Source organism: Lithobates pipiens, unplaced genomic scaffold (assembly GCF_037356315.1).
Source record: "Lithobates pipiens isolate NorthernLeopardFrog02 unplaced genomic scaffold, aLitPip1_a1.2 Scaffold_16, whole genome shotgun sequence".
Taxonomy (NCBI): domain Eukaryota; kingdom Metazoa; phylum Chordata; class Amphibia; order Anura; family Ranidae; genus Lithobates; species Lithobates pipiens.
In genome coordinates, this window is record NW_027507748.1 from 410,416,645 (window position 1) to 410,432,067 (window position 15,423).

The following is a 15,423-nucleotide window of genomic DNA, read 5'->3' on the forward strand; positions in this document are numbered from 1 at the left end:
CCGACATCTCTGGATTGTCAAATTTGGGTGAGCCAGCTAGTCAGAGATTCCCTTCTCTGGTGGATGAGGTCTCCAGCCCTTCGGTCTGGGAAGTCGTTCCTTCCTCTCCATTGGACGGTGATCACAACGGACGCCAGCATGACCGGCTGGGGATGAGTTTGGGGCGTACAAGGCGGCCCAGGGTTGCTGTACGCAGGAAGAATCCCGCCTGCCGATCAATGTGCTGGAGCATCAGGCACTGCCTCTCCACGTGGTCACCGAGCCTGAAGGGGCGTCTGGTCAGGATCCAGTTGGACAATGCTATGGCGGTGGCGTATGTCAACCATCAAGGAGGAACAAGGAGCTTGGCTGCAGCACTGGAGGTCGCTCACAAACTGCGGTGGGCAGAGCGGCACATGCCAGCTCTGTCGGCGGTATACGTTCCAGGTGTAGAAAACTGGCAGGCGGACTACCTAAGTCATCAAATGCTGGACTAAGGGGAATGGTCGCTGCATCCGGATGTATTTCGGCTCCTTTGCCTAAGGTGGGACACCAGATGTAGATCTCTTGACCTCCTGGCTCAATCGGGTACAGAGGTTTGTGGCCAGGGCAAGAGACCCCTGGGCTACGCAGAGTGGAGGCCGAGGGGATTCCGGTAGTTCTGATTGCCCCAGATTGGCCTCGATGGCCTTGGTACGCTGACATAGTCAGAATTGTGGCAGATGATCCTTGGCAGCTGCCGATGCGGGAGGACCTTCTGTCACAAGGTTCAATACTTCACCCCGTTTTACCGTCGCTGGTTTTAACGGCATGGCTGTTTAAAGCCAGGTGCTGAGGGACTGAGGACTGTCGGATCTGGTGATCGCCACTATGCTGAGGGCACGGAAGTCCTCTTCTCTGAAGATTTATCATCGTACATAGAAGGCCTACATCTCCATGTGTGAGGAGATGGGGTGGCGTCCACCTACATATTCAGTTTCCAGGATCCTGCTGTTTTTGCAGCGAGGAGTGGATCAGAAACTTGCAATAAGCACCATTAAGGGACAGGTACTAGCTTTGGCTGTCCCTTTTTTTTTTTTTTTTTTTTTTTTTTTTTTTTTTCTTTCTTTCCAGTGACCTTTGGTGACTCATTGGTGTGTACGTTTGTTCAGGGGGTTCGACATGTGGCCCCTCCGGTTCAACCACCGCTCTGTGGGATTTGAATCTGGTACTCTCGGTACTTCAGAAACCGCTTTGAAAACATTAGGGAGATCCCCTTATTGACACTCTCTCAGAAAGTAGTCTTTCTAGTGGCAATTACATCTACCAGGAGGGTTTCTGAGTTGGCAGCCTTGTCTTGCAAGTCTCCCTACTTGACCCTCCACAAGGATAAGTCGGTGCTGCGTCCACAGCCTTTGTTTTTTTTTTCCAAAGGTTGTTTCGGCTTTTTCATCTAAATGAGGACATTGTGCTCCATCCTTATGTCCTCGGCCATCATATCCCAAATAGGTTGCTTTGCATTCTCTGGACGTGGTCTGGGCTCTGCGGGTGTGTCTGCTACAGCTCCTTTCCGGAGGTTGGACTCGTTGCTTGTATCGGTGGCTGGTCCAAAGAAGGGCCTGGAGGTCTCGTCGACCACTATTTCTCGGTATGCCAAAGCGGTGGCTGGCGCCCCCCTTTCCTGTCACGGCACATTCGACCAGGGCAATTGGTGCCTCCTGGGCTTTCCGACATCAAGCGTCCGTTTCCCAGGTGTGTAAGGCAGTGACCTGATCGTCCGTTCACACTTTCACTAAGTTTTATAAGGTTGATGTGAGCACATCTTCGGATGTGTGCTTCGGCCACAAGGTTTTGCAGGCGGCCGTTTAAGGTTGCAACTCCTCTTGAGGGGTTCCTTTTTGTTATTGGTGGAGTTTATTCTCTTGCTGTTCCCACCCCTCCGTTTTTTTTGTTTTTTTTTGTTTTTTTTTTGTTTTTTACACTGCTTGGGGATGTCCCTAAGATCAACATTAAAAGTGCTGTGTCTGTCAATGAATGAAAGAGAAAATAATAGGATTTTTGTACTCACCGTAAAATCCTTTTCTCTGAAGTTCATTGACTGACACGGCACCCACCCCTCCTTTTTATGTTTGTACTGCTTTTTGACGAACTGAGCTGCTTAAAGAGGAAGTAAAGGCAGTTAAAAAAAAATGCAACCTGCAAGGTAAAGGCATAATGAGCTAGTATGCATAGCATACTAGCTCATTATGAATAACTTACCTGAGAACGAAGCCCTCGACACGGTCCTCCGTCTTCATGTTCGCCACTGCCATGTATCCCGGAGTGACTTCCTGGTCTCGCTGCTCAGGCGCTGTGATTCGCCGGAGCCGTGATGACATCACTCCCGCGCATTCGCACGGGAGCCGACACGAGTGGCATCTCGCCGCGATCTGCAGCCTGCCCAGTGCGCCTGGCAGCGGTGGCTGTCTTTTTGTAAATATCTCCTAAATCGTGTAGGTTTAGGAGATATTTCTTGGACCTACAGGTAAGCCTTAATCTAGGCTTACCTGTAGGTCAAAGTGGTTTGTAAGGGTTTACAACCACTTTAAAGCAGAGTGAGGGGGTTATAGCCCGTAGGACCGCCCCCCTGGGCGGTACTGTGCAGTTTTGATGTTTTTTACATGTTCTGCCTAGTCCTCTCCTAAAGGTGGCGATATAACCCTAAGGTCAAAATTAAAGGTGCTGTGTCCGTCAATGAACTTCAGAGAAACGGATTTTACGGTGAATACCACAAAAATTTTATCATATGTGTACATGTACACAGGTTCGTTTTAGGCTCCATGTACGCAGGACGTTTTTACAACCTCTCCTGAACGATTTAACTTGACAGTTAGTAACCCACATTTAAAACATCCGTTTTGTCACGTTTATATGCAGCGTTTGCATTTTGAAGCGTTTCAAAAAATATATATTTTTGATTTTTAAATGACCAAAAACGCCTATAACCTAAACGTGGGTTACCGCGTTTGGTGTTGGAAACTTCGGCGTCTGAACTCCTTTTTTTGCTTTCAATAAAAGGCCTATAAACGCAACTGCAAGTTGCGTTTAACAGCGTTTCTTTGAAAGCAAAAAAATGGGTTCAGACTCCCAAGATTTCCACGTTTTCAGACCGCTAAAGGTGGTACCGGCGTTTAGACGCATTTTTCTGTTTTATAAGTGTTTTTAAAGGTACCCTATATTTTTGACCTGAAAAGACAAAAATACGATGAAAAAATGTTTTAATTACTTGTGATGATTAGACCATATATAGCCCTTGATGCAATGCAATACACTACTAGCATTGCGGTTGCCAAATTTTTAATTGGCATTTGGCCCAAGATGACAATCAATGGATGGGTCCAATAGCGATGAACTCTGACTCTGGACCTCGCACGCGATTTTCTATGTCATTCTAGCCTCATCAGGAGCAACATCCGGAGTATTTCCTCACATGTTCATGGGATCCATTGCAAAAAAAAAAAAAAAAAAAGCACAGAAATAGAGACGGTATACAGCTGCTCTCTCTGTTGCTGCTACTTACTCTGGTCAAAATGGCTGAAATAGTTAAATAGCAATGTTTTTTGAGCTTGGGGAGGGTCTTAATGAGGTTATCTTAATTAACGCTTCTAGACGCAATACCGGCAAAACGGACATTTCTAAACACCGGTTTCAAATTCGTTCAGAGTGGTTTGCCCCATTGTCCCGTCTACATGGAGCCTAAATGTAGTTTTTAGGCAGTTGCCTTTAGAGGCAAAAAAATGAGTTCAGACGCCAAAGTTTCAGACGCTAAACATGGTACCGGCGTTTATAGGCGTTTTTTAATTTTTGGCTATTTTGAAAAAAACGCGGGTTATCTGTCAAGTTAAATTGCTCAGGAGAGTTTGTAAAAACGTTCCGTGTACATTGTCTTAGATGCCAAGATATATTTAGGCATTGATATTAGACTTCAGTTTTATATGTCAGTTTCATGTATTTAACACTATATAGATAATTAGTATTTGACACGGGGGGGGGGTCTAATCACACACTGACCTGCTGCAGTGGTGCTGACCATGTGTCTGCCTCTGCTTGCTGGAGAGGGGGCTCCACCAGGCTGAGTACGGACACACAGGGCATGGGGAGAAATCTCGCTGTTTGTAGAGCCTTGCTGTTGCCAAGGAAAAGTCAGATCTGTGCAGAGGTCACACAGAACTCACTCCTGCTCACTGGAATGTGACAGAAATAGCGGAGCCGCAATGAGCAGAGCTAATTGTGAGAGCTGCCCCCATCAGGAGGGGGAGGACAGTGGGATGGGGGGGGGGGGGGGCTGGACTTGCTCACCTTTAATGCAGGAAGTTTCCACAGACCTACAGTCCCGAGCCTGGTAATAGTTGGTGAGAGGGGAGGAGGAGGCGTGGAGGGAAATCCCAAGAACACGTGATTGGTTGCTAAGGACTCGGCGGTCCCGTTCCAATAACTGCCAGAATTTTTTTCTTTACTTTTAAGTGGGGAATTCCAGCTGAAAGTACTGAGCCCGAAGGTATAGGTTTTGGGTATCGGGGCATTTGCACGAGTACCGATACTCGCGCAAATGCTTAGTATTGGCACCGATAACGGTGCAACCCTACTCTTAACGCATTTTTAGAATGTACAAACATCATGTCTCTATTGAAAATTTGTGCTTATCTGTAGAATGAGTATAATTGCAAGGAAGCTAAAGGATAGATTATGCATGATTTCTCATAACACTTGTTTTCATTTTTGTAGACTTCAGATGACGTTTTCAGTAGGACATTTATAATTGGTAAGGTGTTTTACGTATTTTTTTTTTTCTTCTAAGTGAATACTAACTACTGTGTGTGTATATATAATATATCCCTTGTTTTGTGTTTTCTTTTTTTTTTCTTTTTCTTTTTAGCCCGTGGTGTGTGAAACACACCCAAAAACTCCACCCGGTGGCAAAAAAAGTGCACACACATAAAGAGGTGACACAAAACGTGCAACGGGTGTTACACTGATCCTCCCTAGGAAGGACCTTACCCTGATCTACTGGGGCGTTAGGCTCCAGATGGGGTCTGAGGTATTTCACTGGGTCCATCTGGCTGAATCAACAAAAAAATACAAAAAAGTGACAAAGGGTGAATAAATAGAAAGTGGGAGAGAAGTGAAAAGTGACCATTGTGCATAACAATGGCTGACCCTTCAGCCAGGAATAAAAAAATTCCTCTGGTCCTAGCCAAAAGGCTCGGCCCTAGAGGCAGGTGTGAAAAACGTGTGCGTGGTGAGGTGACCATGGTGTCACAAATCAAAGTGACCCTCACTCAGGCTTTTCGTCCAAACCCTGACCAACAGCCCAGTCAGTGCAGCCCCCACCCCAGCCAGGAAGGCATGAAGTAATTGGAGCTTAGGGAGAGCCCTTGACCCCTAAGACTCAACAGTCGTTCCTATCACTCCTACCTAATTACATTCAGGAGATACGAACTGCCCCCCCCCCCCCCCCCCCCCCACTAAAGAGGAGCCGGTGTTCTCTCCCGAATAACTAACCAGAGCTAGGAATACACCAGGGACCCGACCTTCTGGCCAGACCCAATGCAGAGCACCCTTCAAGGCGGCTCAGGCGCAACCATGGGTCGGCCCCCAGTATCTGTCAAGCAGTTTGACATGACATGGTCCCTGCTGAAACTGCCCTTCCAGGTACAATTATTCTATTAGACTTGTATAGCTCTCCCCTAAGGGAGTAGCACAGCGCCTCCTCTGGCAACTGATAAGAACATAAACTACACCTGATCTTAGCCAAAAGGGCGAGAAGCGATATATAATATCCCTAATTTCGTAAAATTGCACCTAGAATACCAGTTGAAATCTTTCCCAGTAATAATTTACAGAAGATTACGGTTTGCTAGCCTTCTTTCAAACTGTAGAGAGGTTCAACTACTAACAGATTTTAGAGGTACAGGTTGGCTGGCCATTCTTGTCTCATAATGCTACTCTTATATTTTGCATTGTGCTTATCTGTTCTTCACTGTTACATTCTGTATTTCTGCTTAACCACTTCCGGACCGCCCGCCATCGATATACGTCGACCCTTTTGATGTTGAATACCATTGTTGAAACAGCAAATAGCTGCCATAACCCCGGTATTTTCATCAACGGCTGGCGGTCCGCTTAAAGACCAAAGTGGTCTCTGTGGCGGATTCGCAGCAAGATTGCGTTTATCGGCGGCGGGGGAGATCCCCACCCCCTTCCCGCTGCGTCCTGCTCCTCTCCGCCGGTTACCGGATCCGTGGGTAGCGGACGATATGATCCTTTCCCCTGCTTTGCAGTCGAGTGAGGGAATGATGGCCCCCACTCGACTCTGACAGCAGTGACGTCAAATGTCCCTTCTGCCCAACGGCCTTAAAGAGACCATTTAAAAATAAAAATAAAATTTAAGTGTAAATCTGAGGTCTTTTTAACCCCAGATCTCACATTAAAGTCATGTTTTTTTTTCTATTACAAGGGATGTTTACATTCCTTGTAATAAGAATAAAAGTGATCCAATTTTTCTTTCTTAAAGGATAGTATAAAAATATGAAGTAAAATAAATAAGAGAAGTTTAAAGTACACCGTCCTTCGGAGCTTGCGTGCAGAAGCGAATGCATACTTACCGTATATACTCGAGTATAAGCCGAGATTTTCAGCCTCTTTTTTGAGGCTGAAAGTGCCCCCTCGGCTTATACTCGAGTCGCCGCTGTCTGACTGCTCGATCAGCGTATCGAGCAGACAGACGGCGGACATTAATTTTCAAAAGCCGCGCCTCCTTCTCCGCCTCCGCCTGTGATAGGCGGAACACTGAATTTCCCAGCAGGCAGTGTTCCGCCTATCACGGACATCCGCTCATTCTCATACTACGGACGAGTATGAGAGGATGTCTGTGATAGGCGGAACACAGGCTGCTGGGAAATTGAGTGTTCCGCCTATCACAGGCGGAGGCGGAATTTTCAATTGTAGAATGGCCGCCGAGAAGAGCGGCGATCCATCGGCACGGGACGGAGGAGGCACGGCACGGGGGAGGCACGGCACGGGGGAGGCACGGCACGGGGGAGGCACGGCACGGGACGGAGGAGGCACGGCACGGGACGGAGGAGGCACGGCACGGGACGGAGGAGGCACGGCACGGGACGGAGGAGGCTCGGGACGACGGCGGCTCGGGACGGAGGCTTGGGACACAGGTAGGCTGGACACACACACAAGGCTGCACGGACACACACACACACACACACACACACACACACACACACACACACACACACACACACACACACACACACACACACACACACACACACACACAGGGATGGATGGATGGATGGATACACACACAGGGATGGATGGATGGATGGACACACACACAGGGATGGATGGACGGACACACACACAGGGATGGACGGACACACAGGGATGGACAGCCATGTCTCACCCTCGGCTTATACACGAGTCAATAAGTTTTCCAGTTTTTTGGGGGTAAATTGGGGGCCTCGGCTTATACTCGGGTCGGCCTATACTCGAGTATATACGGTAAGTCGCGCCCACATATAAAAACGGTGTTCAAACCACACGTGAGGTATCGCCGCAATTGTTTGTGCTAGAGCAATACTTCTAGCACAAGACCTTGTCTATAACCCAAAACTGTTAATCTGTAGACATTTTTAAACGTTGCCTATGGAGATTTTTAAGTGCCAAAGTTTGTTGCCATTCCACGAGCTGGCACAATTTTGAAGCATGACATGTTTGGTATCAATTTATTTGGCGTCACATCATCTTTTACAATATAGAAAAATATTGGACTAACTTTACTGCGTTCTTACTTTTTAAATGAAAAAAAAAAAAAAATTCCCAAAAAATTGCATTTGTAAGACCGCTGTGCAAAACTGCCATTTTTTTCTCTAGGGTGTCCGAAAAAAATATCATGTTTGGGGGTTCTAAGCAAGTAATTTTCAAACAAAAAAAAATTATTTTACCTTTTGTAAACAGGTGTCAAAAATAGGCCTGGTGATGAGTTGCTGTCTAATTTTCTGTTATCTTGCACGGTTTTTCTCATATTGCATATCGCTGTAACAACCTGTTGTAATCAGTTGCTGACCAGCTGCCGCAGTTTTACTGCGGCAGAATGGCACGGCTGGGCGGAAGGATGTTATGTAATGCTTCGCCCTGTGGCCACTGGGGACACGTGCATGCTGCTCGCCCTCGGAGCCGATACGAGCGGTCGCCAGGCTCCCGCGATAACTTGTGACACACCGAGCACCAGGATCCGGTTCTCTGAGGGGAGAAGAGACTGATCGTCTGTTCATGAACAGCGATATGATATGTCCCCCCTACAGTTGGAACACAGTTAATCCCTTGATCAGCCCCTAGTGTTTAACCCCTTCCCTGCCAGTGACATTTTTACAGTAATCAGTGCATTTTTATAGCACTGATCGCTATATAAATGCCAATGGTCTCAAAAATGTGTGGGTCCTGATAAAAATCTCAGATTGCCATTACTAGTAAAAAAAAAAAAAATAATAATAATGCCATAAATCTATCCCCCATTTTGTAGACACTATAACTTTTGCGCAAACCAATCCATATACGCTTATTGCGATATTTATTTATTTGCCTAAACTGAGAAAAAAAATTGTTGTTTTTTTTTTAACAAAAGGGGGATATTTATTATAGCAAAAAGTACAAAATAGTGTGTGTGTGTGTGTGTGTGTGTGTGTGTGTGTGTTTTTGTTTTGTTTTTTCAAAATTGTCGCTCCTTTATTATTCCCCCCCCCCCATTTGGAGGACAATTTTTTGTTTGGGTGCAGCACCGCACAGCTGCGCACTTATCAGTTATAGAGACGCAGTGCCGAATCGCAAAAAAATGACCTGGTCATTCAGCAAGTGACTTTCATTTTTCAGTAATCCTCTACTCAAGCCAGTACTTGTGTATAGGAATTCCAAGCTAATAGCAGTTTGCTACACAATTATTCGTGTCTGTGGCACAATTAACCATGCTATGTTCAGCATTGTCCCAACTAAAGGGGCATACATGATGGGTCAGAATCCCAGCCTAAGTTTTTTTTTTTTTTTTTTTTTAAGGGAACTAAGGCTTCCATTTCTGGAATACATTGTACCGGAGCCAGCACCTCAGCATTGGGGCGTTACAAAACAATATTTCAACAGAAGTAGCAGCACATTAACGCATTAATGGCTGGGGATGGGTTAATCCATTCTCTATTGTTTTCTGTACAAGAAACTAGGTATCTAAATGGCTTAGCTTTCACTTAGAGCTCAGGTTTCATCCTTTTATGGTGATTTTTTTTTTTTATGCTCCTAGCAGCAGATGCAGTGAAGGTCACATTTAACATCTTATTTCAACAATGATACCATTTAGTGTACTTTTTTAAGGTTAAAGGGTTACTAAATGCAAACTTTTTTTTTTTTTCTTTATCGTACATCATGGGACACAGAGCAACCATAACAATGACTATATGGGTTGTACGCCACCTACTGGTAGATGGACACTGGCAGATAGTCAGACAGGAAGTCCACCCCTATATAACCCCTCCTACACAGGAAGGACCTCCGTTTTTTCACCAGAGTCTGTAAGGTGGAATGGTCACTAATGTGATACATGTGCTCTTGGAGCATACTTGGAGATCTGGACGGTTCTTTTTAGGATCATGGACTTCATTTGGATCCATTCAAAAAAGCTATCAGCCAAAATGGATGGTACCCGAGCCTCATTGGAAGGAGAGAAGATTCCTCTAGGTTTTGCCTGTAAGGCAGCCTTATGGCGTTGGACCCTGCGTAATGGAACCGTGTGCAGTGTTTGTTCTGACCCAGGCGCTTTCCTGCAGAGTGCTATACAGGTCCAGGGGAGTGGACCCCACATTAAGGGGGACCCGGTCCCTGAAGGTGTTTTATGACAGCTCGGCATGATGGGTGAAGATTGGACACCTGTTTTGTTCAGAGTCCTGCGGCAGAAATGGAAAGTCTGCGTTTTTGCAGTTTTCTCTTTTTATAAGAGCTAGAGCTCTGACTGTCTGTTCTCCCAGTGGCCTCTGGGGACAGTGTGCTGTTTAAGCATGCTGTGTACTTCTTTAAAGAGGAAGTAAACCCTGATGAGTTTACTTCCTCTTTCATTCCCTGCAAAGGTAAAGCATAATGGACTCGCATAGTAGTCCATTATGTGTCACTTACCTGACACAGGAGCCAGCGATGTCACCGCTGTCCCCTGTAATCTGGCACATCCATCTTCTCGGTGGGGCACGCATGCGCCGTAGACAGCTGTGCCTGTCTTTCGGCAAATCTCTCTTAAACCGTGTAGGTTTAGGAGATATTTCTTGGACCTACAGGTAAGCCTTAATCTAGGCTTACCTGTAGGTCAAAGTGTGTTGTAAGGGTTTACAACCACTTTAAGCTCCATATATCGGATGTTCTGCAGATTTTTTCCTTTCCTTCAGTTTTATCAAAACTATATAATATGAGGTCAAACCTTAGGAGTTTCAATTTGTATGCAATCAGGCAGGCCCTTGCACTACATGGTTTTTGTAAATCTGAAGACAAAAATCAGCAGAAAATCTGAGTGTGTATGGGGCTTTAGTTGTATGGGATGATGTTTCTCCTCCAGCCACTAGAGGGTGCAGGCTCACTCAGTATGGCCTATTTTTATATAGGCAGGACGTAGAAGGGCGGCCATGTTGCCATGAGGTTGACAGCTTCAGCAGGGCCTCTTGAGACATAACACCAACCCATGGCTACTAGTGAAGTGTGAGTAATTACTATGGGAGAACTGTGTGACCAGAAAAGTCATGATTTATATACTGCTTAATCCGGTGGGCCAGTACAACTGTAAGACGATGCACCCCTAGCAGTGCATTTTAAAGTATTGGGTCTCCAGAATACTTTACATTTGGCACAAAAATAGTATGGGGCATGGTGCAGTTGAACAGGTGCATACTTGCAAACTAAAGAATAATGTGCATTTGGTCTACAGGAGCTTACTTTTAGGCTGAAGCGGGAAAAGGCTGTATGGCATATGCATATGTGCTAATCTAGTAAAAACGAATATGGGGCCAAGTTCAGTGGGTCAGGTACAGCATAGTATACATGCTTGCAAGCTTGTTGCCTAAACGCATGCTTGAATAAACACAAGTTTTGCATAGATGTTACATACATACATACTTGGAAGAACATGGGCATCGGAGCACTTAATGGAGTCGTGTCTCCAGAATAGCATTCATTGGGTCTCCAGGAGCTTAGTTTTAGGCTCCATTTTCACACGTGTGCGAATTGAAAGTCGCGCATTTTGGCTGCAAATTTGATGCCTTTTTTTTTTTTTTGCGAAACCGTGCCTGTGCAATCTTGAGGTCTATGGACCTCAAGTCCTGCCAAGGTCAGACCGGAGTGATGCAAGGGCTGCTTTGAAGTTGCTGTGACTTGAAGATGCACGGATGTGAAGAGTACTCATTGGAAATCATGGGGTTCGACTTGTCAGGCGACCTTGCAGTCCCTAAGAGGCCTTAGGCTGTTGAAGCAACATAGAGGCTGCATTGGATGCCTATTTACTTGGCTAATCCTGACTATAACTAATATGGGCCCGGTTGCAGTTGAGCAGGTGCAGCTTAGTATATATGCCTGCTTACTTGCATAGAACACAGGCCTTTATAGGCACCTGTTTGCAGAGGGCCCCCGCCCTGTGGCCCCCATGCCCAACAAGCGGGTGGTGCCTAGCATGCAGCCTCCCAATGCTGGCTGCGACGGCGCGTGCTGCGTAGGCATGTTGTGTAGGCGTAGGTTTTATAAGTATATGTTTGTATAGACGTGGGTATAAGTGTGCATGTATGTTGCATAGATATACATGTTTTTGTGTGGATGCATCTTTCCATGAACACATGGTGCATAGACATATGTTTGCATAGATGCGTGTTGCGTAATATATGTTGCATAAACACGTTTCATAAACGCATGCTTACTTATTCTAGAAATGCCTATCTCCATGGGCAGGTATTGCGCAAGTTGCATGTTTGCATGGGCACACGCTTTAGTGCTTTGCCTAAGCGCATGCCTCCATAAATGCTTATTGGTTAAATACATGCTGCCATGTTTTCATTTGTACTGCATAGGTACAGTATCTCACAAAAGTCAATACAACCCTCATATTTTTGCAAATATTTAATTATATCTTTTCATGTGACAACACTGAAGAAATGAAACTTTGCTACAATGTAAAGTAGTGAGTGTACAGCTTGTATAACAGTGTAAGTTTGCTGTCCCTGCAAAATAACTCAACACACCATTAATGCCTAAGCCGCTGGCAACAAAAGTGAATACACCCCTAAGTGAAAATGTCCAAATTGGGCCCAATTAGCCATTTTAACTCCCTGGTGTCATGTGACTCATTAGTGTTACAAGGTCTCAGGTGTGTTAAATTTTGTGTTAGCGCTCTCATTCTCTTACTGGTCACTGGAAGTTCAGTATGGCAAAGAACTCTGAGGATATGAAAAAAAGAATTATTGCTCTACATAAAGATGGCCTAGGCTATAAGAAGATTGCCAAGACCCTGAAACTGGGCTGCAGCGCGGTGGCCAAGACCATACAGTGGTTTAACAGGACAGGTTCCTCTCAGAACAGGCCTCGTCATGGCCAACCAAAGAAGTTGTGTGCACATGCTTGGCGTCCTATCTAGAGGTTGTCTTTGGGAAATAGACGTATGAGTGCTGCCAGCATTGCTACAAAGGTTGAAGGGGTGAGGGGGTCAGCCTGTCAGTGCTTAGACCATATGCTGCATCAAATTGGTCTGCATGGCTGTCATCCCAGGTGGAAGCCTCTTCTAAAGATGATGCACAAGAAAGCCTGATCTGGTGGCTGAGATCCCCGACACTTCAGTCCGGGAAGTCGTTCCTACCTCTGAAATGGACAGTGATCACAACCGTCAGGCTACGGTGGAGTAATGGGAGTTCAATCGACCCAGGGCCTCTGGTCAGCAGAGAAATCCAAGTTGCCGATCAATCTGCTCGAACTGAGAGCAATCAGGCTATGCCTCTCCACATGATCGATAAGACTACGAGGGCATCCGATCAGGATCTAGTCAGACGACGCCACGGCTGTGGCATATGTCAATCGCCAAGGAGGAACAAGAAGCTCGGCCGCCGCACGGGAGGTCACTCACATACTTCGGTGGGCAGAGCGACATGTACCGGCCCTGTCGGCCATTTACATCCCGGGAGTGGAGAACTGGCAGGCGAACTCTCTAAGTCGCCAGATGCTGGACCCAGGAGAATGGGCGTTGCATCCGGAGGTGTTCAGGCTACTGTGCCTGTGGTGGGGCACACCAGACGTGGATCTTCTGGCCTCCCGTCTCAACCAGAAGGTGCCAAGATTCGTGTCCAGGACAAGAGATCTGTGGGCAGACGTGTCAGACGCGCTGGTGGCTCCGTGGGATCAGTACCAGCTGATCTATGCCTTCCCTCCGCTGAAGCTGTTACCACGTCTGTTCCACAGAGTGGAGGCAGAGGGGGATTCCAGTAATTCTGAATGGCACCAGCGTCCCTGGTACGCAGATCTAGTGCGCCTGGTGCCAGACGCCCCCTGGCGACTGCCCTTACAAGAAGACCTTCTGTCTCAAGGTCTGATTCTCCATCCTCCATCGCTGGTTTTAACGGCATGGCTATTGAGAGCCAGGTGTTGAGGGTCTTTTGGATTCTGTGATCCCAACTATGTTGAGAGCACGGAAATAATCTTCTCAGAAGAAATATCATCGTACCTGGAAGGCCTACATCTCCATGTGTGAGGAGAAAGGATGGCATCCGCGCTCCTTTTCTATATCCAGGGTCCTGCTGTTTCTTCAGCAAGGAGTAGACCAGAAATTGGCTTTGAGCACCATTAATGGACAAATATCAGCTTTGGCTGTCTTTTTTTTCAGCGAACCCTGGCGTCTATATATGGTAGTGCCGCGCAGTATATAGGGGAATTAGAGGATCGAGAGAGAAGTGGTAGAGAGAAATATGTAAGGAAATAAAGGTTTAATAGAGTGGAAACAAGAAAAGTGAGGCAAGGATGTGAGAGTGGACATATACTATATATGCGTTGTGTCAATGGTAACCTCTTATACCTAGCATTTATGCTCCAAAATGAGCATGGTGTACATCAAAATACTATTCGTAACAGTAATCTAAGCTGGATTAAATCTAAATGCTTATAAAATAAAACTTGATACATATACAAAAAGTGCCAAGTATCAACAACCTTAAATGTGTAAAAATCGCAAAGAAAGCAAAATTGGCTAATATCATAAAAGTGCCAAGTGAAGATGTGCCAATGAAAAGCCACACAAAGAAAAAATAGCACAAAAAAAAAATAGCAGCAAATGAACATAGATTAATACTCTCTACAGTATATATATTATTGTGCAAACAGCAAACAAATTAATAAATTATATAAAGTGCTAATGCTATAAATAGTTAAATAGATCAAAAAAGCAGTCCATAAAGCTGAATGTGCAAATTCTGCCAGTGCAAACTTCAGCAATATTTCAAAATCAAGTGATAGTGCTTCATGAATCATGCAAACACAGAGGTGTGTTGATCCTTTCTTCCCTCCGTCCAGTGAGTGAATAGGTGTACCCTTACCTCACAGCTGTAAGGTTACAGCGTTATCACAATAGTAATATGTATCTCCTTGCGTCCCCAAATCTGGTATCTCAGGGCAGATGTACCTCATAGAGCATAGAAATGATACTTCATAGTGTAGTAGTTTTATATATTTGAATTTATTAAAAACTAGCAGCAGGGTACTCACATTTAGGAGCACTCATAAACGGCAGTATACACATAAACCGAACGGTGCACTCCAGCGTCACTTCCGGTGTCTCTCTCTCTTTCCGACGCTTGTTAGTCACAGTCACGTGACTTCATCAGGGAATACTGGCGTCTCACTCTCTAGTGAGCACTTTTGTCCAAGGGGTCCGACATGTAGTTCCTCCAGTGCGGCCACCGTTACCCCTGTGGGATCTGAATCTGGTGTTACCGGCGCTGCAAAAACCGCCATTTGAAAATATCAGAGAGGTTCCTCTGTTGACTCTTTCCCAGAAAGTGGTCTTTCTAGTGGCCATTATATCGGCCAGGAGGGTTTCGGAATTGGCGGCCTTGTCTTGCAAGTCGCCCTATCTGGTTATCCACAAGGATAAGGCGGTTTTGCGTCTGCAACCTTCTTTTCTGCCGAAGGTGGTCTTGGCGTTTCACATCAATGAAGACCTTGTGTTACCATCTCTGTGTCCTAAGCCGACACATCCTCAGGAGGTGGCCCTCCATTCCTTGGACGTGGTTTGGGTTCTGAGGGTGTATTTGTCTGCCACGGCTCCCTTCGGGAAGTCAGACTCTTTGTTTCTGTGGCTGGTCCAAAGAAAGGCATGGTGGTCTCATCGGCCACCATTTCCAGGTGGATCAGACAGATTGTAGT

General features: G+C 45.9%; 1 protein-coding gene across 5 annotated transcripts in view; it reads left to right on the plus strand.

The window, feature by feature from the left end:
- LOC143983122 (uncharacterized) overlaps positions 1-15,423 on the plus strand; it is a 79,040-nt gene that overhangs the window by 28,034 nt on the left and 35,583 nt on the right. For all 5 annotated transcript variants that reach the window (XM_077482437.1, XM_077482438.1, XM_077482433.1 and 2 more), the window contains one exon: positions 4,723-4,759. In XM_077482437.1, coding sequence (XP_077338563.1) covers positions 4,723-4,759 — 37 coding nt within the window. The remainder of the gene's footprint in view (positions 1-4,722; positions 4,760-15,423) is intronic.